Source organism: Convolutriloba macropyga, chromosome 2, assembly GCF_964194025.1.
Source record: "Convolutriloba macropyga chromosome 2, txConMacr16.3, whole genome shotgun sequence".
In the NCBI taxonomy this organism is placed as follows: Eukaryota; Metazoa; Xenacoelomorpha; order Acoela; family Convolutidae; genus Convolutriloba; species Convolutriloba macropyga.
The window spans coordinates 85528059-85553452 of NC_134469.1; the positions used below are offsets into that span (position 1 = coordinate 85528059).

At 36.0% G+C, this 25394-nt stretch overlaps 2 protein-coding genes across 11 annotated transcripts in view; both read right to left on the reverse strand.

The window, feature by feature from the left end:
* LOC142334806 (flap endonuclease 1-like) overlaps positions 1-25394 on the reverse strand; it is a 247310-nt gene that overhangs the window by 185632 nt on the left and 36284 nt on the right. The window lies entirely within an intron of this gene.
* The window catches only part of LOC142334804 (uncharacterized), a 134672-nt gene that overhangs the window by 60994 nt on the left and 48284 nt on the right, over positions 1-25394 (reverse strand). For 9 of the 10 annotated variants that reach the window (XM_075383123.1, XM_075383122.1, XM_075383120.1 and 6 more), the window contains 7 exons: positions 25275-25386; positions 25138-25201; positions 21887-22068; positions 17026-17289; positions 16635-16681; positions 16298-16456; positions 15036-15342 (listed from right to left, as the gene is read on the reverse strand). In XM_075383123.1, coding sequence (XP_075239238.1) covers positions 15036-15342; positions 16298-16456; positions 16635-16681; positions 17026-17289; positions 21887-22068; positions 25138-25201; positions 25275-25386 — 1135 coding nt within the window. The remainder of the gene's footprint in view (positions 1-15035; positions 15343-16297; positions 16457-16634; positions 16682-17025; positions 17290-21886; positions 22069-25137; positions 25202-25274; positions 25387-25394) is intronic. The other variant, XM_075383124.1, reaches the window with a different exon arrangement.

Here is a 25394-nt window from a genome sequence, read left to right on the forward strand (position 1 = left end):
CAGCAAAAAAACAGACCAAAAAAACGTCTTTTCATTGAAGGCTGATATGTTATATTCTGATTAAAAATCTGAACAAGTTTTCGCTGCCTGTATTAGCTGCTCTCAAATAACCTTCATTTTGAGTGACACACACCCATTTCACCTTATCTCTGAATTAAATTAAAAAGCCAATTTCAAAGTGAGGAAGTCATATTTGAGAGTGAGGTAAGTCAAGTGTGACCAAAATTTTAATCACGCGAATGAACAAAAAAATCGCTCCACTAAGAGCGCAAAATGACGTCACGCACGCACTTCAGATGAAACTGCATGAACGAATGATCAAAAAGCAAATTTGAAGTGGTTGTGACGTCATATGGTCGCAACAAAAATCGCGACAAAACAAAAAACCAAGAGAAGGTCAATAATAGCCCCAGCTATCGCTGTGCAGCTATTAAAAAGAAACCGAGAAACCAAAAAGGAAAAGAGACGTAAAAGAAAGAGAAAAGCAAAAAAGAAAAAAAGACAAAAGAAAGAAGAGAAAAGAAACGAAAGGGAGCAAAAAAGAAGAAAGAGAGAAACGGAGAGTAAAAAAGGAACAAAGAAATACAGAAAGAAAGAAAGCAGGCGATACGAAAGAGAAAAAGAAAGGCAGAAGAAAAAGAACAGTAAAGAAACAAAAGAAAGAAATAAGACAGAAAAGAACGAGAAAAAAAGAGCAAAGATTTTCCTAGAGTCAAACCAAAACCCGAACAAAATCTTCGCAGTCTAACTTCATTAGCTCTAATAAAACTGACAACAAAATTTAGGTTAATTAAACTTCAGTTGTTAGATCTCAGTCTCATAAGAAGTTTAAACAACTGAAGTTTAATTAACCTAATCACTTGTTGCCAGTTTTATTAGAGCAAATGAAGTTAGGCTGCGAAGCATTTGTTCGGGTTTTGCTTTTGACTCTCGGAAGAACTCTCTCTTTCGTTTCTTTCTTTTCTGTCTGTTTCTCTTTCTTTTGTTTCTTTACTGTTCTTTTTCTTCTGCCTTTTTTCTTTTTCTCCTTCGTTTCTCTTTTTTCCCTTCTGTATTTCTTTGTTTCTTTTCTATTTTGTTTCTTTCCTTCTCTCTTTCGTCTTTTTTGCTCCCTTTGTGCCTATTTTCTCCTCTTTGCTCTGTCTTGTCTCTTCTTTTCTTTTTTCAAGTTTTCTTCAAGGTTTTTTTCAGGTTTTCTTCAAGAAAAATTTAATTACCGAAATGAAATCGAAGATAGAAAATTGTCCATATAAAGTTATTTTAATGCCGCAGTGACAACTTTTTGTGTAACGTTTTAAAAATCTCCATAACATAGATTGATGCGATTCTTCTCATCAGAAGTTAATACGCAAGATGTTCGTGCGACTGATTGGGTTTTTTAAAATGATCTGTTGCTTCATTTTTTTCAATTTTGTTTGAACTCAGTTTCATAAAAGCATTAAACAAAATTGACAAAAGTGAAGCAATATATGATTTAAAAAACCAAATCCGTCACGCAAACATTTTGCGTAATAAGTTCCGCTTCGAAGAATCGCATCAATCTATGTTACGGAGAATTTTAAAACGTTACACAAAAGCTTGTCACTGCGGCCTTACTACCTCGCTATCTAAAATCATCTTATACGGAAAATTTTCTATCTTCGATTTCATTTCAGTAATTGACCTTTACTTAGAGAATCTTTATTTTGTCAACACCAGCGATGCATCAGCACATATCATTCAAGGACTATTTTCGTGTAATAAATGGATTCAGTTTGTATTAGAAGTTTTTCGGTCATTGACCTACTTTTGCATCCGAAGTTATTTGGTCGTTGACCCTTTTGGCACACGCGGCTTTCCGGTCATTGGCAGTTTTTCGGTCAATGACCTATTTTTGCATCCGAAGTTATTTGGTCGTTGACCCTTTTGGCACACGCAGCTTTTCGGTCATTGGCAGCTATTCGGTCAATGACCTATTTTTGCATCCACGCCTATTCAGTCATCGACCTTTATGGCATAGATAGCTTTCTGGTCATTGACTATTATGGCAACAGCAGCTTTTCGGCCATTGACCTTTATCAGAATGCATACAAGACGCTTTGCTGCATCTTTAAGAGGCCTTAAAACATTTGAAGATTAAGAGCTTAAACAGTGGCATAGGTTTTCGAATTACGTTTAATATATAGAAATAGATATATAGTCACAGGAGGAAAGACATGGAGCAAAAAAAATGTGTGCAAAAAGGAGCGAAATGGAAAAAAGGAGAAACGCATGCGACGTTAATGGACAAAAGTCCCGATAAAATACGCGCCTCACCTGCTCCTTAGCTCAACTCATTGCGCTTCCGCTTCTCAACCCCTAGACCCAGGTTCAAACCCGACTGTTGTCAGTCGCTTTCTCAGAAAACCATGTTCAAGGGCCGTTAAAACATGTGAAGATAGGCTCTTAAATATGGTGTTCAGTGGCTCTCTGTCGACGTTGAAATAATATATAGATAGTCGTAAAAACAAATCAAATTTTTCTTTGCCAAAAAAACCAGTTTTTTGAATAACTAGTTTCTAATAGCACAATTCATCAAAGCAATAAAAACCAGCCAAAAATAACACAGAAAAGGAAACTTTCAGTTAAAGTATGATAGAGTAAAAATACACATACCAACAAAATACTTTCTTTCCAGAAATCAAGACTATAAAATTGCTCACGTATCAGTAAGCACACAGAGATCTCTAGTCAGAGTTTCGGGAAAAAACCGCTTTGTAGCAAGATCTCCATTCCATTTGCAATAAAAATTGGTTAGGAGCTACAAACTTCATTTAAGTTAAATAGCAAAGCCGGTAGATTGCCGGATAATAGCCGCCCTTGACGCGCTTCCGCACATCAGTATTGAAACAGAAAAAAAAGATGAAATGACCAATTATTTTGTTTTTTTTAGTGTCAAGAGGTATCCAGTTTGGCGTGCAGTTTCAGTCAATTTCTCAAACGGTACTTAATTCAGCTATTAAATTGATAGCTATTAAGCTGAAATGAACTTTGATAACCTTAAGCACTATGACTTAATGATAGGGCATTATCGCTTATCCCGTTTCTGAATTTACTCTTTTGACTTTGACCGGACTCACTAAACAGCGTAATTCAATGCGTGAAAGAAACTAAAATCCATTCAGTTGAAACAGTGAGAGATAAGTCAGAAGTCAGGCGTGAAAATCGTGACTTATGTAAAAAAAATGTGATCAAAAGTCCAAGCGAATATTAAAAAACATAGCAGGACTAGTCCTGAAATACAATCTACAGAAGAAAAAGTAGAACTAATGTACCTGACTAGCAGATCATTTGAACAACGCCAGCCAAAAAGAAACACAAATGTTGAGAAACAAAAATGAAACAAACTCAACAAAAAAATATCATAGCAAAAACTTTTGAGGCTTTTACCCTGAAAGCCAAATTTGAGCCAATCAAATAAACCGACTAACCCAAGCACGAGCCTCCAAAGGGCTTTATAGGCCAATAAAAACAGCAAAAATCGAAATATGAAAAAACTTAAAAATTAAAATACAAAAAACAAAAAGTTTCTAATTTTGCAATACTGAAAAATTCAAAACTTTTTTTCTGAATTGTGTCCAATAACCCAGCTGGAAGACTAGAAAAGATTCATTGGCCCGTAAAGATTGATCAACTTAAAAAACGACCAAAATTACAGAAAAATTGAAAACAATTGCAAACTTTAAGGAAATGTGGCCAAAAATTGTGATAGTTTCCTCAGAAACATTTCACTGTCTCTAGAGGCTATCCATTAACCCAATTTCAAGCCTCAAGTTGCATTTGCTCATAAAGATCTATAAACTAGGAACATGACAAGAGTTATACGAAACATCGGTAAAATTTTCAAAATTTATCAATTTGTGATTAAGTTGAATATCATTCCATTGCCCATAGAAACTGTGCAGTAACATACTAGCAAACCCTAGAGGATATTAGATGACCACTGAAACAAGATAAAGTAAACAAAACACAAATAATTTCAAAAATCTTGAAATTGCAAATTTTATCAAAAAATTGCTACAATTCGTGATATTAAATTGTTGAAAACAACTTCATTGACACCAAAAACTATGCAAAAACCTATTGCAGAGTGCGGCAGGGTTAAGTGTGGGAGGGGGTCAAACTTTAATAACCGTTCCTAACTAAATGCATTCCTGTCTTAAAAACTTCGCACACTCAGAGAAGAGTGAGCCGTAAGACTTTAAATAGAAGAATGCCCTCAGTGCTATTGTTTACATCGTTTTCGAAAAGAAAAAATTGTTCACACCAAAATTGCATAAAAAGACAACACGACAGACAAAAGCTACAAACTTCGATTCAGAGCAATCAATTATAAATGCATTAATACAATGAATAGTTAAAATGAAATAATGCTGAAATAGCCTATAAAACCATAATCTGAAAATAAGCGTAAAACTCATTTTAATTACCACAAACCTTATTTAAACAACAAAAGTATTTGAAACATTAAATTTAAGGCATAAAAAACAGCTTGAAATAGACGCACAAGATCAAAACAATTGCTAGCTTACAGAAAAATTCTCCATACCTACAATTTTTGCTGTTTCAAACTTTTTTGCTCGCCCACAGAGAAAACCGCAGAATTCCAAAAACAACTCAAAGGTCATCGCCGAAATACGAGCAATTCAATTAAATTCTGCTAAAAAAGAAAGGAGAGAAAAAGTCCTAACACAATGAGAAAAATTGGTCAAATAGTTAACTACAAAAACATAACCGACTAAAGTCGGGCGAATGGCTCTCAAACGACCGGCTGGCTTCGTTAGTAGCTGGCCACTATTTAGTGAGGCTACCATTAGATTAATTGAAGGGGCGTAAAGTGAGCGCAGCGGGGATGTGAGATCAATTTCTAAGAAGCGCTCTTCACACCATAAGTATAAGTCTCCAAAACAGTTTCTGTTAATCGCATACTTGAAGACTAGTGGTGGGCTGAACAGCTCCCAGAGAACTATATGCAGACTGGGCGCTACCTCTTTATCCCGTTTTTGAAGACAAATGGGTCAGACGAAAAATCTGTCAAGCGGAAAAATTGCATTAAAAGAGACAAACAGGATTAATATATTTGCTACAAATTCCTCTAGAGATCAATTAACAATGATTTCATAAAAAGTGCAAGTTAGATCATAAACGAAAAAAGCCGGCAGATTGCCGGAATAGCTGCGAAAGAATAGACCTGCGCGCCATATAATAAAGATAGAAACAGAGACAGATCTAAATTGAAAAAAAAATCAACGCTGCTCAAAAAGCTAAGTAAAAATATTCAGCGATAAATTAATAAACCTTGTTAAAATTCATCCCGCAGAAGACTCCTATTAGGGACCTTTACGGCACAGATGAGTTCCTTTGACCTTAAACAAATTCAAAATAAACTTAAGTTTTAAAGTACAAAAGTCATTTATTGAGTGAGGTAAGTCACTTGTGATCAAAATCTAATCACGCAAAATACTTTTGCTAACGAGAGTAAGAAACGACATCACGCAAGCAAACGCCGCTAGTGAGAGGAAGAAATCATTCAGAAAATTTGACTTTTTCAGCTTTGCTGAGTGAACAAATGTAAAACGAAAAAAGGGTCAGACGAAGAAAAAAACAAGAGCACCGCAATATAGCTCAGCTCAGCTTACAGCTTCGCAGCTATAATTAAAACATTTGTACTATAACTCATTGTTAATGACGATCAGAGAAGACGACATTAGCCACATAAAAGCAGCTGAAGTGGGGCATCAACAAAGCGAGAGAGATAGAGTCAGGGAGAGAGAGATAAAACAGAAATGAGAAAAAGAAGCAAAGAAACCCGAACCAACAGAGAGAGAGAGAGAGAAAGAGAGACAGGAATCTTTTCTATGATGGGATTCGACAATGCAACTTCTAGTTTTCTAGCCTTGTTAGTAAATAAATCATATAGTAAACTGAAAAAGGAAAAATTGAAAACAAGTTTTCAAGACAAAAACTTTTAAAAAAGTTCAAAACAATCTCTTATCTCTGAACTTTTGTCAAGTAACTCATCTCTATCATTCCATTGCCCATAGAAACTATGCAGTAACAAATTATCAAACCCTAGAGGAAATTTCGTGACTCTTGAGGTTAGAAAAACCTAAAAATGACAAAAAAACTTGAAAGTTTTATTTGAAAATTCTAAAACTTGTGATATTAAAAAGTTGAAAATTAATCCATGACCGACAGAAATTTTGCATTAACTTATTAGTCAACCCTACTGAAGGTTTTCTGACCTTTGAGGCACAAAGAGCATGAGTACCGACTATAAATGTCAAAAAATTGGAAAAAAATGGCGGCAAAAACTGTCAAAAAATGGTAAAATTCGTGATGTTAAAATCTTGCAAGACATTCCATTATATCTAGAAATAATACAAAAACCTAATTTCAAACTCTAGAAGAGGTTCCTTGGCTCTTGAGACCGAAAAACCCTAAAAAAAGCAAATTTTATCAAAAACTTGCTAAAATTTGTGACATTGAAAAGTTGAAAAATTATTCCATGGCCAAATATAAATTTGTCAGTAACTTATTATCAAACCCATTAGGAGGTTTTCTGGCCCCTGCGTGTGAAAACACCTGAATAAGGATAAATATCAGAAAATTTCAGAAATGAAAAAATTGCACGTTTTGTCCTAAAAAAATGGTAAAATTCGCGATGTTAAAATATTGAAACCATTCTTTTACCACTAGAAACTATACAGGAACCTTTCTTTAAAACCTAGAGGAGGTTCGTTGACACCTAGGGCTAATAAAATCAAAAAACGTCAAAAATTTTCAAAAACTAGTAAAATTTGTGCAATATAGAATAAATTTGCGCATTTTTAGCTAGAAATGGGGATGGGTTGCACCGAGGGCTGATGGGGGTGGGGGTAACAGTGGGGTGGATGGGGTAACAGTGGGGGGGGGGGGAGTGGGGCAATAGTGGGGGGTTCAACAGTGGGGGGTCTTCAACCTCTAAGAACCGCCCTTCACACTATAAGTATCAGTCTCCAAAACAGTTATGAGCTGCAACAGAGCTGCAAGGCTCTAGGAGCACTTAATGCCCGCTGGGCGCTACCTGTTTATCCCGTTTTCGAGGACGAAAAGTTAAAAGCGTCAGACAAAAAATCGGTCAAGCGAAAAATCGCATAAAAAAGACTGAGTTCTTTTGAGAGCAATTAATTAAGAAAAATTTATTAATTTTCATAACGCAAACATAAAAAAAGAAACAAAACTTTGTTCAATTCAATCCAGACAAAAAAAATGTTCACACGACCTCACAGACATCTAAAGACAGGGAAAAAAACAGAAATCCATACCGTCTCTTAGAGTCGTAAAAAACGAAAACCCGTAGCTGCTCTCTAAAAAGGCATCGCCCCAAAACTAAAAAGGGTCGCTATAAATAATAGCCGGCTCCGAAGATCTGTTAATAACCAGCTAAATATAGCAGAGATCTAAATGCGACCGCATACTTCGAAACATTCTAAGTTGCATGAGTTGCTGCAATTGCGCCGATCAAGTAGTAACGTACCCAAAATAGCCACCATTGAACCCCCGTATCATTGGGACTGATAGAACAAAAACAAGAATAGATTTTTGTTCAAAAATATTTTAAAAATGCAAACTAATTTGATATCATTACGTAGTAATACATACTCCATTTTCTTGATGAGGGGATACAAGATTGAAGAATGAGATGTTATATTCTGATTAAGAATCTTGTTAAGTTATTAAAACCTAATTTCAAACTCTACAAGAGGTTCCTTGGCTCTTGAGACCGAAAAACTCTAAAACAACAAAAAAAGCAAATTTTATCAAAAAACTGCTAAAATTTGTGACATTGAAAAGTTCAAAAATTATTCCATGGCCAAATATAAATTTGTCAGTAACTTATTATCAAACCCATTAGGAGGTTTTCTGGCCCCTGCGTGTGAAAACACCTGAATAAGGATAAATATCAGAAAATTTCAGAAATGAAAAGATTGCACGTTTTGTCCTAAAAAAATGGTAAAATTCGCGATGTTAAAATATTGAAACCATTCTTTTACCACTAGAAACTATACAGGAACCTTTCTTTAAAACCTAGAGGAGGTTCGTTGACACCTAGGGCTAATAAAATCAAAAAACGTCAAAAATTTTCAAAAACTAAGAAAATTTGTGCAATATAGAATAAATTTGCGCGTTTTTAGCTAGAAATGGGGATGGGTTGCACCGAGGGCTGATGGGGATGGGGGTAACAGTGGGCTGAATGGGGTAACAGTGGGAGGAGTGGGGCAATAGTGGGGGGTTCAACAGTGGGGGGTCTTCAACCTCTAAGAACCGCCCTTCACACTATAAGTATCAGTCTTCGAAACAGTTATGAGCTGCAACAGAAATGCAAGGCTCTAGGAGCACTTAATGCGCGCTTGGCTCTACCTGTTAATCCCGTTTTAGAGGACGAAAAGTTAAAAGCGTCAGACAAAAAATTGGTCAAGCGAAAAATCGCATAAAAAAGACTGAGTTCTTTTGAGAGCAATTAATTAAGAAAAATTTATTAATTTTCATAAAAACGCAAGCATAAAAAAGAAACAAAACTTCGTTCAATTCAATCCAGACTATAAAAATGGTCACACGACCTCACAGACATCTAAAGACAGGAAAAAAACAGAAATCCATACCGTCTCTTAGAGTCGTAAAAAACATAAACCCATAGCTGCTCTCCAAAAAGGCATCGTCCCAAAACTAAAAAGGGTCGCTATAAATAATAGCCGGCTCCGAAGATCTGTTAACAACCAGCTAAATATAGCAGAGATCTAAATGCGACCGCATACTTCGAAACATTCTAAGTTGCATGAGTTGCTGCAGCCGCGCCGATCAAGTAGTAACGTACCCAAAATAGCCACCATTGACCCCCGTATCATTGGGACTGATAGAACAAAAATAAGAATAGATTTTTGTTCAAAAATATTTTAAAAATGCAAACTAATTTGATATCATTACGTAGTTATACATACTCCATTTTCTTGATGAGGGGATACAAGATTGAAGAATGAGATGTTATATTTTGATTAAGAATCTGGTTAAGTTATTTCTGCCTCTTTTAGCTGCTTTCAAATAACCTTCATTTAGAATGATACTCATTCACATGACCTTCTCTTTGAATTACAATGAAGAAAAGTCATTTTGTGATGTTAGTCACGTGTGACCAAAAGGTTAGCCACGTGTGACCAAAAACTTAATCACATGAATGAACAAAAAAACTCGCTCCAATAAGAGTGAAAATGACGTCACGCATGCAATTCAGTTGCAACTAGCAGGCCCACAAAACCATAACAAGAAATTCCTTTACACGAATAAAAGGTTAAAAAGAAGTTAAAGTTTCTGTTAAGGGACTCGGGCTCGAACCTATGCCCCTCGTTTCACAGCCACTTCACTTGTCTTCTGCTCTTTCTACAGCAAATTTCTGTACAATGGCGTTTGTGACTTGCTTGTTTTTGCTATACCACATGCTTAATGAGCGCAAAAAATGTGCATATTAGGAGCTTAAACATGGTAAAGCGCGTCTCGAAATACATTTATTATGCTAGGTTTCACGGTTAAGGACAACCAAAACATATTACGCTAGGAGCGCCGTTGACCATTGAACTCAATCGCGAATGACATTTACTATAAAAGAGTAAGAATAGACAATACGACTAAAACTGCTAAAAATTTAGTTTTATAGCAATTTTATGGATAGTGATAATAGAAGAATACATAAAAATTCAGATTAGCAGTCCTCCATCTAACCAACTGCGCTATAACTACTAAAAACCACTGTTTCTTACAATCGTTTTCATCTTATCAATAAACATATTTCAAATTGAGCGCATCTGATATCACAAAAAAATCAGAACGAAAAGCGTGAAAAACTTAGTTGAAAGCTATGTGTTCTAGAAAAGCACAGTATTGGCAGTCCTCCATATTACCAACTTCGCTACAACCACTCAACCACCTTTTTTCACAATCGCTTTTATTGAATCAATAAACATATTTCAGACTGAGAGCATATGAGATCACGCAAACATCAAAAAGTAAAACGTGAAAAACATAAATGTAAGCTAAGAGTGTTCTAGAAAAGCGCAGAATCTGTAAAGCTAAAACTTTGCCAAAAACACGTTTACAATAATTACTTCAAAATTCGTTCGGTAGCAATTCAAGAACACGTAGAACTCGGGTCACTAAATCCTCCCTCTGGGCGAGCATACCTTCAAGCCCTAACAGCCTCGTGGTACTTGCACCTGACTAACAGTCTTTTGTCCCAGGTTCGCTTCTCACCCATCTACTTCGTTCCTTTTAGGTCATTGGCCTCTCGATATGTTCGCTTAACCATGCTGCTCAATGCGGCTCAACCACGCGCTTCGAAAGGCCCCTTAAACATGCAAAAATTTTGTCCAATTTCAGAGCTCACGCGTTTATTATAGGAATAAAATTTTTCATCAGCCAAACACACACAGGAACATAAACCGGCTCCTGTTGCAACAATTGATTTTTACTGTTTGATTTTTACGTGATCTCAAACGCTCTCAATCTGAAATAAGTCAATTGATAAAATGAAAGATTGCGAGAAAGGGTTGTTTGGAGATGTTATAGCCCAGTTGGTAAGATAGATGACATAAACACACACAGGAACATAACCCGACTCCTGTTGCAACAATTGCTGTCGAACAACAGGTGGCTTGGTGTTGAAAAAAATCTTTCATGTCTACAAAAGGGAACGTACCCGACACGGCTTCGAACCCTCAACCGTTAGAACAGCGGTCCTCTATCTTACCAACTGGGCTAAAACAACTACAAACAACCCTTTCTCGCAATCTTCTTCATTTTATCAATAGACTTATTTCAGATTGAGAGCGTTTGAGATCATGTAAAAATCAAACAGTAAACATGAAAAAATTAGTTGAAAGCTAAGATTTTTCTAGAATAGCGCAGAATCTGTAAATATAAAACTTTGCAGAAAAACACACGTTTACACTAAATACTTTAAACTTCCTTCGGGAGCAATTATAAAATATGTAGTACCCAGGACAGTAAGTCTTCCCTCTGGGCGAGCATACTTTCAAGACCTCATAGCCTTGCAGTAACTGCAACTGAATCAGTATTTTGTCCCAAGTTCGGTGCTCGCCCATCTACTTTGAGCCTTTTAGGTCAATGACCTTTCTCGATATGTTCGCTTTACCATGCTGCGCAATGCGGATCTTAAACATGCGAGTCGAGAGGCCCCTTAAACATGAAAATTTTGTACCGTTTTAGAGCTCATGCGTTTATTATATAGGATTGCATGAACGAAATATAAACCGACTAGTGTCGGAAGAATTGCTCTCGAACGACAGGCGGGTAGAAAAACAATTGACCCCACCGGATTCAAACCACTGACCTCCCGATCCATAACCAGATGCACTAAACGCTCGGCTATCAGGCCTGTGTTTTTGCTATGCTGTAACCGACTTTATATTAGCAACAAGCTTTACTTCGGAGTGAGACTAATAGATATCACACAAAAATGAAGAGCAAAAGCGTGAAAAAGTCACTTGAGAAGTCGAAGAATGTTGAAAAGCGCAAAATGGTCAAGCGAAAAATTTGAATTAAAAAGGCCAACACGTTTACAATAATTGCTATGAACTTCGTTCAAGAGCAATTAATGAACAAAAAGCAGAAACGAAGTGGTTGTGACGTCATATGGTTTTAACAAAAATTTTGACGACGAAATAAAAAACCAAGAGGGCCAATAATAGTCTCAGCTATCGCTGTGCGGCTATTAATAAGAGATGCTAACTAAGAGTTACAAGAACAAAGTTCAAGTAGTAGGCATCTAAAACTGGGCTTTATGCACTCGAACGACCAGTGGGAGCTCTAATCAATTGCAACCTGTTTCAGTCAAAAGGGGGAGGGGTTGCCTAATGAATGGGACTAAGAAAATTGCTAGGGGGCTTCAAAAAACCTCATTAGAGGTTAATATATACCACTAAAAACATTTAAAGTGAAAAAAAATTCAGCAATTTTGGCGCATTTATCATTTGATGTTTTAGCATTAAATTGCCACCAATTGAGTTCAGCAGCTTAAAATGAGAGAGAACTTTAGATCACCCAAAACGCAGAAAGTCATGGGAGTAAAAGTCACTCAAAAGTCAAAAAATACTCAAGCAAAAAATTTGCCTAAAAAATGTTTACAATAATTGCTTCTCTTCGAAAACTCTTAAAACTTGAAAACTCGTTAAAACTAGACGAGAAAGTTGAAATACTGAACAAGCTGTAACTAAGGTCAAACAAAACAAACTAGGTCCGCTATAGCAGAAGGCTTAGAAGATGAAGGCGGATTAAACATAGCCGCGATAGACGCTTGGGGCCTTCCATGAATTGAAACAACTAAAGAGATTAGATAGAAAGATCGACCACCAGTCCTTTAATAGACCACTAGACTTTTTGGGTTAGCTCTGGACTGTCATTTTTATCAGACACAAGCTCTATGAGGAGAAAGCCCTAATAGGGCTTTTCAAAGTTAGGATCTTTTCCGTTTGTGCCCCCTCAGCTTAGTGGGCGCATATTATTTGCACCCCTCAGATGCAAGTGCAATATTTATTACATAATGACTTACTATGTAATGGCACGTGCTCTGCAACTGGGGGGCGCATAACGTACTGGGGGCACAAACGGAGAAGATCCCAAAATTAATATTCGAAATCAAAAACTCAAGACTCTAATAATCAAGAATTAGGGCATATATGTTTGGCACTACTTAGATGCACACTATTGACATTTCACAAGTAAAAGTTCATTAAAATTAGAGTTCCGTAAGTGAGTTCAGAAGTCACTTTTTGAGTGAGGTAGGTCATTGAAAAAGTCATTTCCAAGAAGTCAGGGTAAGACGAAACAAAAATCTGTTAGACGAAGTAAAAAAAACATAGCAAGACAAGTCCTGGCGTACAATTCAAAGAATTTTCATTGACTAAACAGAAAACTAGACCAAGAACGGAATATGAATGAATTGGGAAAACCTTTTAGAAAAAAATCCGATACAAAAAATCGAAAAAAACTGTAAAAAGCGATATGAAATGGCCGCATGTGAACAAAAAACCACTAGCGAGAAAGCGAATTTCGTTTAAACACCGTTTTATCACTCTACTTTAAATTTAGAGCAAAAAAAAAATTTCACGCCGCAAAACCACTCGCTTTTTCGCTCCACTTCCTGTTTCGGCGTGACCAAAATCACTACTCCAATTTGACTTCAAAAACCATGAAAATGTGTGAACAGATCTTAAAAAAAGACAGCGCCCCAATACAATTCATATTCTTTGAATTGTAAACATAGCCGGCAGATTGCCGGAATAGCTGTGAAAGAATAGACCTACGTGCCATATAATAGAGATAGAAACAGATACAGATCTAAATTGAAAAAAAAAACGCCGCTCAAAAGAACTAGGTAAAAAACATTCAGCGAAAAATTAATAAAGCGTATTAAAATTCATTCCTCAGAAGCCTCTTAATAGGGCCCTCTACTGCACAAATGAGTTCATTTGACCTTAAACAAATTCAAAACATACCCGGCAGATTGCCGGAAAATAGCCGCCGTTGATTCCAATAAGCATGACTGGGATTGAAATAACAGAAGATATTGAAAAAAAAGATTTTCGTACAAAAACATTTTTTTAAGTCCGATTTATTCTGATGAACATAACGTACTTCTGTTTCTTAGAGAGAGGCTACAGGGGCTACTATCAATAACAATCAGCATTAGAGAGAGGTAACTAATACTTATAGGACCGACGTTCAAATAGCGGGCATCTAAAATTGGGCTTTATGGGTTTATCCCGTTTCTATTTCTGACTTCAATTTTTTATACTGACTGTTCATTTTGAATTGCTTTGCTGAGCAACTGATGTTCAAAATCACTTTCAGCAGAATGAGAGAAGAGAGAAACTAGCCTAGAGAAGTCAAAAAGATTTCACGCAAAATGTTGAAAAGGCGCCAAAATGAGGTAAAGCGAAACATTTTTTTATTCGACGAAGTAAAAAAAAAAAATAGGAGCGCTATAATAGCCGGCTGAGAAGATGAGGGCGGCTATTAATTAAACTTAAGTTTTAAAGTGCAAAAGTCATTTTATTGGGTGAGGTAAGTCACGTATGATCAAAATCTAATCACGCAATTAACCTAAACCCTTTTGATAAAGCGAGTGAGAAATGACGTCACGCGCACAAATGCCGTTAGTGAGAGGAAGAACTTATTCAGAAAATTTGAGCTTTTCAGCTTTGCTGCGTGAACAAATGTAAAACGAAAGAAGAGCGTCAGACGACGAAACAAAAAACTTAGCAGGACAAGTCCTGACGTACAATTCAAAGAATTTTCATTGACTTAACAAACAACTAGACCTAGAACGGACAATGAGTGAATTGGGAAAACCATTTTTAAAAAAAAAATCAGATAAAAAAACAAAAAAAAACAGAAAATCAATGTCAAAATGCTGCTAGGGAGAACAAAAAACCAATAGTGAGATATGTAATTTTGATTCTAACAAAAAAATAGGTCCAGAATGAGCTGTGAAGGGATTGCGAAAACTAGTTTGAAAAAAATTCAATCCAAAAAATCGAAAAAAAACAGTTAAAATCAAAGTGAAATTGCCACATGTGAACAAAAAACCACTACCGAGAAACCGAAATTTTGTTCAAACACCATTTTCTCACTCTACTTTAAAATTAGAGCGAAAAAAATTCACGCCGCAAACCACTCGCTTTTTCGCTCCATTTCCTGTTTCGGCGTGACCAAAATCACCACTCCAATTTGACTTCAAAAATCATGAAAATGTGTGAACAGATCTTTAAAAAAAAGACAGAGCCCCAATACAATTCAAACTCTTTGAATTGTAAAAAACCAAGAGCACCGCAATATAGCTTCGCTCAGCTTACAGCTTCGCAGCTATAAAAAAATAGGAGCGCTAAAATAGCCACCTGGAATTGAGGACGCGGCTATTAATAATGTTAATAATAACGGATAATGACGCGGCTATTAATAATTACCTTGATCTTCAGAAGTAGTATTGTCGTCCTTATCCACCGAATCTGGGGACAATTGAGAGATGTTTGTGATGTTTACTTTGGATGGGACTCCCTCCTGGTCGTCGCCGTACTCGGCTGGGTTTAGCCCCGTTTGCACCTTAGGGCCTTTGGGAGGCACGAATATGGGGATAGGTTGGGTTTCCACACTTGGAGTCTGGCGTTCAGCTCCCTTGACTGGCTTACTGCCAATTGACAAGTCGGAGGGCCTGATCGATGCTGCCAATGTATTCTCACTTTGACTCATTCGTTTATTTCCCGGACCAGATTGCTGAAAAACTTTGAGTATAAATTACATACCTGCACTTAAACTAACTGAGAACCGGCGTTTGTTATCATCGCTTAAGAGCTTCCAGCTATTTAGCCATAATTTTGAAGTGACTTATGTGAAGTCAAGTAACAACCTTGCTTCAAACACGCCACTTGCACGTTTTCAAAAGACGAAAGTCAGTGAACGTCAACTTGTGGCTTTGTAAAAAGGAACTTCTTGCATTTCAATATCTGACACTGCACTATCGGCATTTTTTGAACGTGTACGCGCATGTTTTACTTATTATAGCGCGGAATTCATATGTAAATAGAGTAAATTGTGTAATTCATAAAAATTCGGGTCTTTTCCTTTATAGCCCCCATCTTAGTAGTCAAATGGATGGGGTCAAATGGATTAGTAGTCAAATATAAAGTACACCCTCCCATCATGGTAATTATACCATAATGGCGGCTATAATGTGAAAGACCCAAAAATTCTATCATAAATTTATCTCAGCAGTGAAGTAAACTGACAAGAGTCAAATTATGATCTAAGTGAATGATTCTGCGATAACCAGTCAGCCCTTGTCCAATCAAATGTTGAATATTTCTTAAAACTTTCATCAATTCATTTATGGTAATATTACGAGAAAAATAAGTGTGAGTTAACATTCCCAGAAGCAAATTTCCCCCATTATCCTAAATGACACATGGCTTAAAACCATGTCTCGTGGATTTTAGTACCCTTTACAAATTTATGTTTAATTGCCTACTTGCAGTTACAAAAAATTGAGCATAATATTACGGATCAATTTTTTTCCCACGGTGAAGAGATAAACTTAAAAAGTGAAATAGGAAGTAACAAAATTGTTAGTTGCAGAGATCTATTGCTATAGCACGTGCGCCTGGGGGCAAAGATATCGACCCACTAAGCTGGGGGGGGGGGGGAGGGAGTGAAGTGGATGGGTGGTTCAAACCTCATCTTCGGGATCAGGCGATGATATCTCGATGTCCTCAATTTGGAACTGATCACAATTACTTTGAGGTGAGGCGAGAGTGAGATCCAAGTTGAGGCCACTTCCGGCACTATTGGCAACTTTATCATCCGCCAGATTAGTTGATGAACAGACAGAAGCCTGGTAGACAGACAGAAAGGTGGTTGAGATAGATAGAGGAAAACAGCACAAGAATGGAAACAAGTTCGTGGTTAGGTGAAGACTTATCAGACTTAACTTGAAACATGGCTCAAGCCTTTTCTAGCATGAAAACAGATATTTCTGATCACAAAATTGCAGATCAACTATAACAACTTACGTTACTTTCAGATCCGGAATGACACCGCTTCACATCCAAATTTTCAGCTGAAACAGAACTCAAACTCCAATTGTCAAAAGTGAAACCAATTTTCAAGTCTCAAATTGTAATTTAAATATCAGGACAGTTTTATTTTCAAATAATATCAGTTATTTAAGTGACGTCCTCCATACATTATAGTCGTCGCAAAATATTATTCAAACCCCAGCTTGGCTCAAATTTTTCTGACCCAACCCGAAGCTCAAAAATAGAAGTTTTTTATTTCCGAAAGAGCAAATATTTCTACTAAATTGCCATTTAAGAAATCTGAGTTCCATTTTCCCGCATTCAAATCAAGGTATTTTGAGTAACTAGCAAAAAACAATCTGTCGTGGTTATGTGGAAAACGCACTGAAAAATTTATGAGCATCAAATTCCTCGCCAGCGGAAGGCACGTGAATAGACGTGGCCATTGAGGTCAGATTCTCAGTAGCCCTATCAGCCCATCTACTTCCCGTCTTGGTTAGAACCTCTTCAACAGGTGCAGTGTTAAGACCACCAAGTGAGCTACTCATCGCATTCCATCCACTTCCGCCCTCTTTCTGATTCTGACAAGAATTGTTCTTCGTTCTGAACCACGCCGGAAGCTCAGAATCATCGTCGTCCAGCAATATAGCTAAAATGAACAAATATGTCTATTGGGTCATTAAATCTTTTCCCTATTTAAACTTTCATTGATCTATCCATTTAAGCAATAACGAGACAACATACGAAAATGACTTTTGGGGCTATCAATACAGCATAACCCAATAATGCCCAACAATTAATGTCAAATAATTTGCAGAAAAATTGTTGCATCTGTTTTACAAATATTTTAAACTGTAATTAAATTTCCGCTTCCTTTCTTGGGAAACTATCGTCAATTGTGGACCACATTTTGCTTCGCTGCTTAAAATTCTGAGTAACAGCCATTGCATCAATCAAAAAAAGTGCGCAAAAATCTGTAATATGCGTTGGCACAATGTGCCGACCCCAATCAACCACATTGTTTGACCTGATTGTCTACCAACTGAGGAAGAGATAGAAAACTTTCAAAATTCATATACTATTCCAAAATAATTCGTGAGCCCACAAAAAACGCTTGAAACTTAAACCATGAGACTAAGAAACAAAATAAAAAACCACATCAAATAAAACACAAAAGCATTAAATACAATCAAAATTCAAACAATAACTTAACAAAAATTAATAACAAAGTTAAAATAGCATCAGATAAAATCTCCAACTTAAAACGTAAACTTGCATTTCACCAGAAAAGATATGGGACATGTCCCTATTGAGAATAATTAACAAATTTAAATGTCTGAAAACAATTAATTTCGAAGTCATGAAACCCCTTGCTATCATTAGACAGCTTCATCTATACCACCATAGGAAGCCAATGAGACCTGTCATTATCCAGAATGACATACGACTACAAACAGAACAAATACAAGCAAAAATCAGTCCCTATAAATTGCGAGAAGAACGGTTTTAAAGAGTTGTGATTATTGGAAAAGACGGCAAAAAATAATCTCAAAAATGTGAAAAGTCCAAAAAAAATATCAAGAACTCCAAGCATAAAAGGCAGAAACCAATCTTTAACACATAGAACAGCAAGTCTACATCCTCATTCACTTGAGAGATTACAAAAAAAAGACTACACCTGAAAAAAGTACAAACAAACGAATACAGCAAAAATCAAAATTTTTTAACATACCCGGTAGATTGCCGGAAAATAGCCGCCGTTGAATCCAATAAGCATGATTGGGAATGAAAGAATAGAAGATATTGAAACAAATTTTGTACAAAAACATTTTTTAAGTCCGATTTATTTTGGTGACATTTCGTCGTTGAACATACTTCTGTTTCTTAGAGAGAGGCTACAGGGGCTACTATCAATACCAATAAGCATTTGAGACTTATAGGAACGAAGTTCAAATAGCGGGCATCTAAAATTGGGCTTCATGGGTTTATCCCGTTTCTATTTCTGACTTCATTTTTTATACTGACTCTGTTCATTTTGAATTGCTTTGCTGAGCAACTCATGATGAATGAAAGCAGAATGAGAGAAGAGAGAAATTAGCCTAGAGAAGTCAAAAAGATTTCACGCAAAATGTTGAAAAAGCGGCAAAATGAGGTAAAACGAAACATTTTTTTCGTTCGACGAAGTAAAAAAAATGGAGCGCTATAATAGCCGGCTGAGAAGATGAGGGCGGCTATTAACAATTTTAAACAAATTGTTGAAACCAGAAAAACAAGATTTGTGTTGAAATGATGATGTATGTTCATTGGCCTTCATTTCTATGTTTTTTGATCACAGGCAGTAATTGTCCATTGGTTTGGAATCATTCTGGTCTCTAATGAACTTAAAACACAAATAATAAAGGACTTAGGACAGCGCCCAATTCCAATATGAATAATCTGAACGGAAAAATTTCACTTTTTGACAACAACTAATCTTGCTATCTGAGCGAGATAGCTAATTTGACAAAAAAGTCATTATACCAAAAGCAAATAATAAACTTCTGACAATTCTGGATTTAAATTAGCCACAATCTATTAGGTGTCACCTGAAACCATTAGATAGATAAAATAGCTTCTTAGATGGCGAATTAGATCTGTTACTTAAGACGGTAAACGAACAAGAAAATCAGGCAAAACTCAAGATCCAGAACATTGAGATTGACTCATAAAACACAATATTTATTCATTAACCTTCATTTGAACTTAATAGGACCTCTCATTTAAACTCTAAATGAAAATAAACGTCGCAGTAACTAGGTGAAAAAAGATGCCGGTCATATTTTGAAAAGGAGAGCCAAAATACAATCTGAGTGCTTTCATCGCAAAAACCAACGACGAGATTAAAACTGGCATTGCTATCGCTGCGCGACTGTCGAAAAACGTAATTGTCCCAAATAAATTTGTAATGGATATTCTCGCTACCGAAAATCTAAATATAAAAAAATATCAATTTGAATCACCGAAAGGCCGCCAAAATTTTAGTTCCAGAACACTTTCTTAGGCACCGGAATTATAAACATACCCGGCAGATTGCCGGAAAATAGCTGCCGTTGAATCCCATAACTCTATTGGGATTGACAGAAAAGAAAATATCAACAAAAATTGATTTTTGTACAAAAACAATTTTTAAGTGCAATTTATTTTTATGTCATTTCGTAATTGAACATACTCCCGTCTCTAAGTGAGAGGCTATAGGGTCTAGTAATAATACCAATAAGCATTATAGACAGTAACATATGAGAACAAAGTTCAAGTACCGGGCATCAAAAAATGGGCTTCATGGGTCTATCCCGTTTCTATTTCTTGACTTTGATTTTTTTATATTGACTCTCTTCATTTTGAACTGCTTTGCTGAGCAGCTGCTGTTTAAAAGGACTTTGAGCAGAATGACAGAAGAGTAAAACCAGCCTAGAGAAGTCAAAAAGATTTCACGCAAAATGTCGAAAAAGCGGCAAAATGGGTAAAGCGAAAAAAAATTCGACGAAAAAAAAATAGGAGCGCTATAATAGCCGGCTGAGAAGATGAGGGCGGCTATTAAAAATAGCCCACATATAAGTAAATGATTATTGTGCTGGCAGTTTTCATGTCTGCACTACCGGTCAATTTGGACTAATTGGGCTAAAGAAGCATATTCGGCGCCATTTTTTTTTCATAAAAAAACTAAAAAACAAATTCTCAAAAATTTGGCAAAAATTATTGCGAAAAGAGTTGGTGCAACCAATTCAGCAACTCCCTCATCTTTGAAAGTACAACCAAACATACACGGCTGATTGCCAGAAAATAGCCGCCGTTGATTCCAATAAGCATGATTGGGATTGAAAGAATAGAAGATATTGAAACAAAAGAAAGATTTTTGTAAAAACATTTTTAAAGTCCAATTTATTTTGATGACATTTCTTAGTTGAACATACTTCTGTTTCTTAGAGAGAGGCTACATGGGCTACTATCAATACCAATTAGTATAAGAGATGGTAACTAAGACTTATAGGAACGACGTTCAAAGAGCGGGCATCTAAAATTCGGCTTTATGGGTTTAGCCCGTTTCTATTTCTGACTTCAATTTTTTATACTCACTCTGTTCATTTTGAATTGCTTTGCTGAGCAACTGATGTTCAAATTCACTTTAAGCAGAATGAGAGAAGAGAGAAACTAGCCTAGAGAAGTGAAAAAGATTTCACGCAAAATGTCGAAAAAGCGGCAAAATGGTAAAGCGAAAAAAAGTTCGACGAAGTAAAAAAAGAAAAAAATAGGAGCGCTATAATAGCCGGCTGAGAAGATGAGGGCGGCTATTAATAAGAATATCGTTAATAATTTTATCACATTTTAAGCCAACTTGATAAAAATTCAACAAAAATTATGAAAAATATGAACAACACAACGAAAGTGAGGCTAACGCTCACAAAATTTTAAACCTCCGTTACTCGTCTGAAAATCAAAATTTAGCAAAATTTTTAATTTGATATTCTGCTCTTGACAATCTTTTTAATGATACCACTCGCAATTCTGTGCGATGAATATATCGATCGGCGAAAATTAATTTGTACTTGCATCAATGTGTAGTCATGTTTTATAGTTTGGAAACTTGATTAGGAAGTTTCTTTGGGTATAATACCAAAATCATTTTTGGGACAAACTGTAAAATGCAACTCTTTCGTAAGTTTCAACCGTAATAGCAAAACTTGCTCAAAATTGCAACGAATAGAGCTCCGTAGGATGGTGAACATCCTTTACGCAATATACTCGATCACATTGTCACATGAATAGAAAAAATAAGTTCACATAAACAGACAGATCTTCTGGTGTTCAGCTATGTGCATCAAAATGCATCAGAGAGCACACTTTCAAAAGAAAATGACTCACATCAACAATCTCAGCAATGTCTTTCTTCCTTCCTCTCAAAGAAGACACGCTCTTTCTAACCAAATGCTAAACATGAAAATATGTACAATGTTAGATTAAAAGGCTGAGAGAGACCAACCTAATATGCATAGTGCACAAGACTAATTAGACAAGAAGGCCTTCTTGTTCAACGTATAATTGGCTAGAAAGATGGAGGAATGAGAAAGAACAAGAGATGTCCAAGTTCGAGAGTTTACGACAGTTGGTGTAATGGTTAGCACATTAGGGTAGCATGTAAAAGATGCTGGTTCAATTCCAAGGATTACTGTTCCATTTTTACATCGTTTGCGCCTATTTAGACCGCTAACCTTGACTGATTGCAGGTTTCACACTTTCACTCATGGTGCGTCCACGGAAACTAGAGCTAAGGCCTCCAGATTGTGATGAAGTGATGCTGTACTGCGATACCTCAGAAGCCCTTCCAAACACATGGCTGGGGTGGTTTAGATTGTGAGTCAGCTGGCTGCTCAATTTCCAAACAAATATACAACTGAAATGAAAAGTATTCATCTTTTTCCATTATGCACATACTGGTATCTAAGTGTGTCACAGACGCGTTCCTATCCAAAGCTTCAAGTAACTCTATAAAACAGATCTAGGATATGAGGTGATATAATCAATTACAAATAAAAATGCACAAACCTGTATTTGAAAAATTGTCCACAGCTTCGTAATGTAAAAATTTTTCGTAACTTCTTATTTGCTAAAATTGAAATTTTGAGATTCGAGCAAATTTTAAGATTAAAACACCAAACACCTAAAAAATAGCTGGCAGATTGCCAGAAAATAGCCGCAATAGCTTCGTAGATCTGCAGACTAAAAAAAACAGTAAAAAAGACGGACAAAAAAATCGTTTTTTCAGTGAAGGCTGATATGCTATATTTTTATTAAAAATCTGTACAAGTTTTTGCTGCCTCTATTAGCTGCTCTAAAAACCTTCATTAAGAATGACACACACCCATTTGACCTTATCTCTTTGAATTAAAGTAAATAATTCAAAGTCAATTTCCAAGTGAGGAAGTCATTTTTGTGAGTGAGCTAAGTCAAGTATGACCAAAAATTTATTCACGCAAATAAACAAAAAAACTCGCTCCACAAAGAGCGAAAAATGACGTCACGCACGCACTTCAGTTGAAATTGTATGAACGAATGATCAAAAAGCAGATTTGAAGTGGTTGTGACGTCATATGGTCGTAACAAACATCGCGACGACGAAATAAAACAGCCGGAAGAATTCCGGAAGCGACTCGAAACGTCAAAACTTCACTAACAAAACCGTAATTGCAGCGGCAGCCACTACCTTTCGTATTAAACCATTAACTCTCCAGGTCTGCTCTAAAAATTGGTGAAACAAACCACAGTCAAGAGAAACAAAATGCAGCAAAATTTTATATCGTTGAAAATGTTTGGTAACGTTAATAAACCGAAATAAATAAAGAGGTCAAAAAAGTGATAAACTGAAAAAGCTGACAAGGTTAGCAATTGCCCTCAAATAATTCAAGATTCTAATCTGAGAAGGATCGCGAAAGCAAACGGCAGATAATAATTTTAGAAACTAAGTTCAATCTTTTCAAAACAGAAAGCTCAAATTTAAGAATCAGAGAACACCTATAATTAAACTTCTAATCACTGCAATTAGGACAAAAAACAACACACACTTGTTCCTTGTTGTACATATGCTAGACAATTGAAACAGCAGAATAATCAAAGGCAAAAAATCGTTTAAATTAATACCAAGGCCGGAAGAAAGTTGCAGTAAATAGTCTAAGTGTAAATTGTGGAAAAGGCTTGCTATCAAACTCTCAGTACTGCCTTATGTTGAATGAAATCAAATGCACAATAAAGAAATGACGAAACTCTTAAAAAAAAGCTGAAACCATTCATTTTTAACAACTGAAAAAATCAATATAACGAAAATAAATGTAGGTGCCAGGACAAAGATAGAATGATACTAACTAGAATGTAAAGAATATGGGCACAAAGTAAGGAACACCGTAACAAAAACATTCTTGATTTTTGAAAGTTAAAAATCAATAAAAAAAATTCAAGAAAAACGAATACATTTCATTGTTCAGCATTCAAAACATATAAAGGATAACTAATCATCCGATACAAAGATCTATTCTCCTGAAGAGAACAAAAAATAGGAAAAAGCAGAATTCATAAATACGAAAAATTGAAACATTTTGCAAAAAATGGTCAAAAAAACTTTTAAGACTGCATTCATGAAAAAGTTTTAACTGTTTTTCAAAAACCTAACGCCAAAAAATGATTGAATTTTTATTGAAACGAAATTAAAGTCCCTCATGTTGCACAAAAAGACTATTTCTAGCAATTACAACCAAAATACAAACAAGAAACTGACGAGAATCGGAAAAAAAACTTCCAAAATCGGATTAGCATATGTAAATTTTATAAAACAAAATTACATCGAGGTAGAAAGAGGCGTTGAGTATATGAATTATCAAAGAGATAATGTCATATTAACTGATTTTTGACAAAGACGGTCAAAAACAAAGAAATTAATAGAAATAAAGCCAAGAATTAACAAAAAAATCAAGAAATATGTGCCAATTTTCAACTTGAAACGCATTTTCAGGCTCTGCAAAACACTGTGGAATCAATTTCCGAGGTTGACATTTCAATATAGTATCGAATAAACTTTATTTCTTTAAGAAACCAAATTAAAAGCAAAAAAATCGGGCCACTTAGTCCAAAAAACGGCTAAAAACTGTTATCGCTAAAAACTGTTATCTATATGTGCCATTCAGTCAAAAACTACTTTTCAAAGTCAAAAAGTCATTCACTAAACGAAGCGCATGATCAAAAAACTTCTCTCGCTTAGCGAAAATCTGTTCACCGAGACAGCTTTTCTCACTTTTGCTTTTAGGTCAAAATGCCGCGTGAACAAATCTACTTCCTGTAAAAACATAGCCGGCAGATTGCCGGAATAGCTGCGAAAGAATAGACCTGCGTGCCATATAATAGAGATAGAAACAGATACAGATCTAAATTGAAAAAAAATCGACGCCGCTCAAAAAACTAGGTAAAAAAACATTCAGCGATAAATTAATAAAGTTTGTTAAAATTCAGTCCGCAGAAGCCTCTTATTAGGGCCCGTTATTACACATATGAGTTCCTTTGACCTTAAACAAATTCAAATTAAACTTAAGTTTTAAAGTGCAAAAGTCATTTTATTGAGTGAGGTAAGTCACTTGTGATCAAAATCTAATCACGCAAAAAACTTTTGCTAAAGAGAGTGAGAAATGACGTCACGCGCGCAAATGCCGCTAGTGAGAGGAAGAAGTCATTCAGAAAATTTGACTTTTTCAGCTTTGCTGTGTGAAATGTAAAACGAAAAAAGAGCGTCAGACGACGAAACAAAAAAAAAACCAAGAGCACCGCAATATAGCTACGCTCAGCTTACAGCTTCGCAGCTATAAAAAGACGGAGAGAAAACCAATACTCCTCTTCAAGTCGTAAAAAACCAAGAGAAGGCCAATGATAGCCCCAGCTATCGCTGTGCGGCTATTAAACAGATATCAAACTTTGAACTTGCCTGTCGCCACATGTGGAAATAAGTCGTTTTGAGTCATTGGTGAACGCCAATCCAGTGATGGACTCTAAAACGAAACATTTCCACTCGACTAACAAATATTTTAAGCGTTTTGCAACGATTGTGGACAGTGATATAACCTGAATGCCCAAACACAGTTGTAACAATCTCGCCAGAATGTTTGTCAATCAAGGAGATCGTCTTGTCCGAGCAACAGGTTGCAATGTACGAGTATGTGGGGTCAAAACAAAGCTAAACAA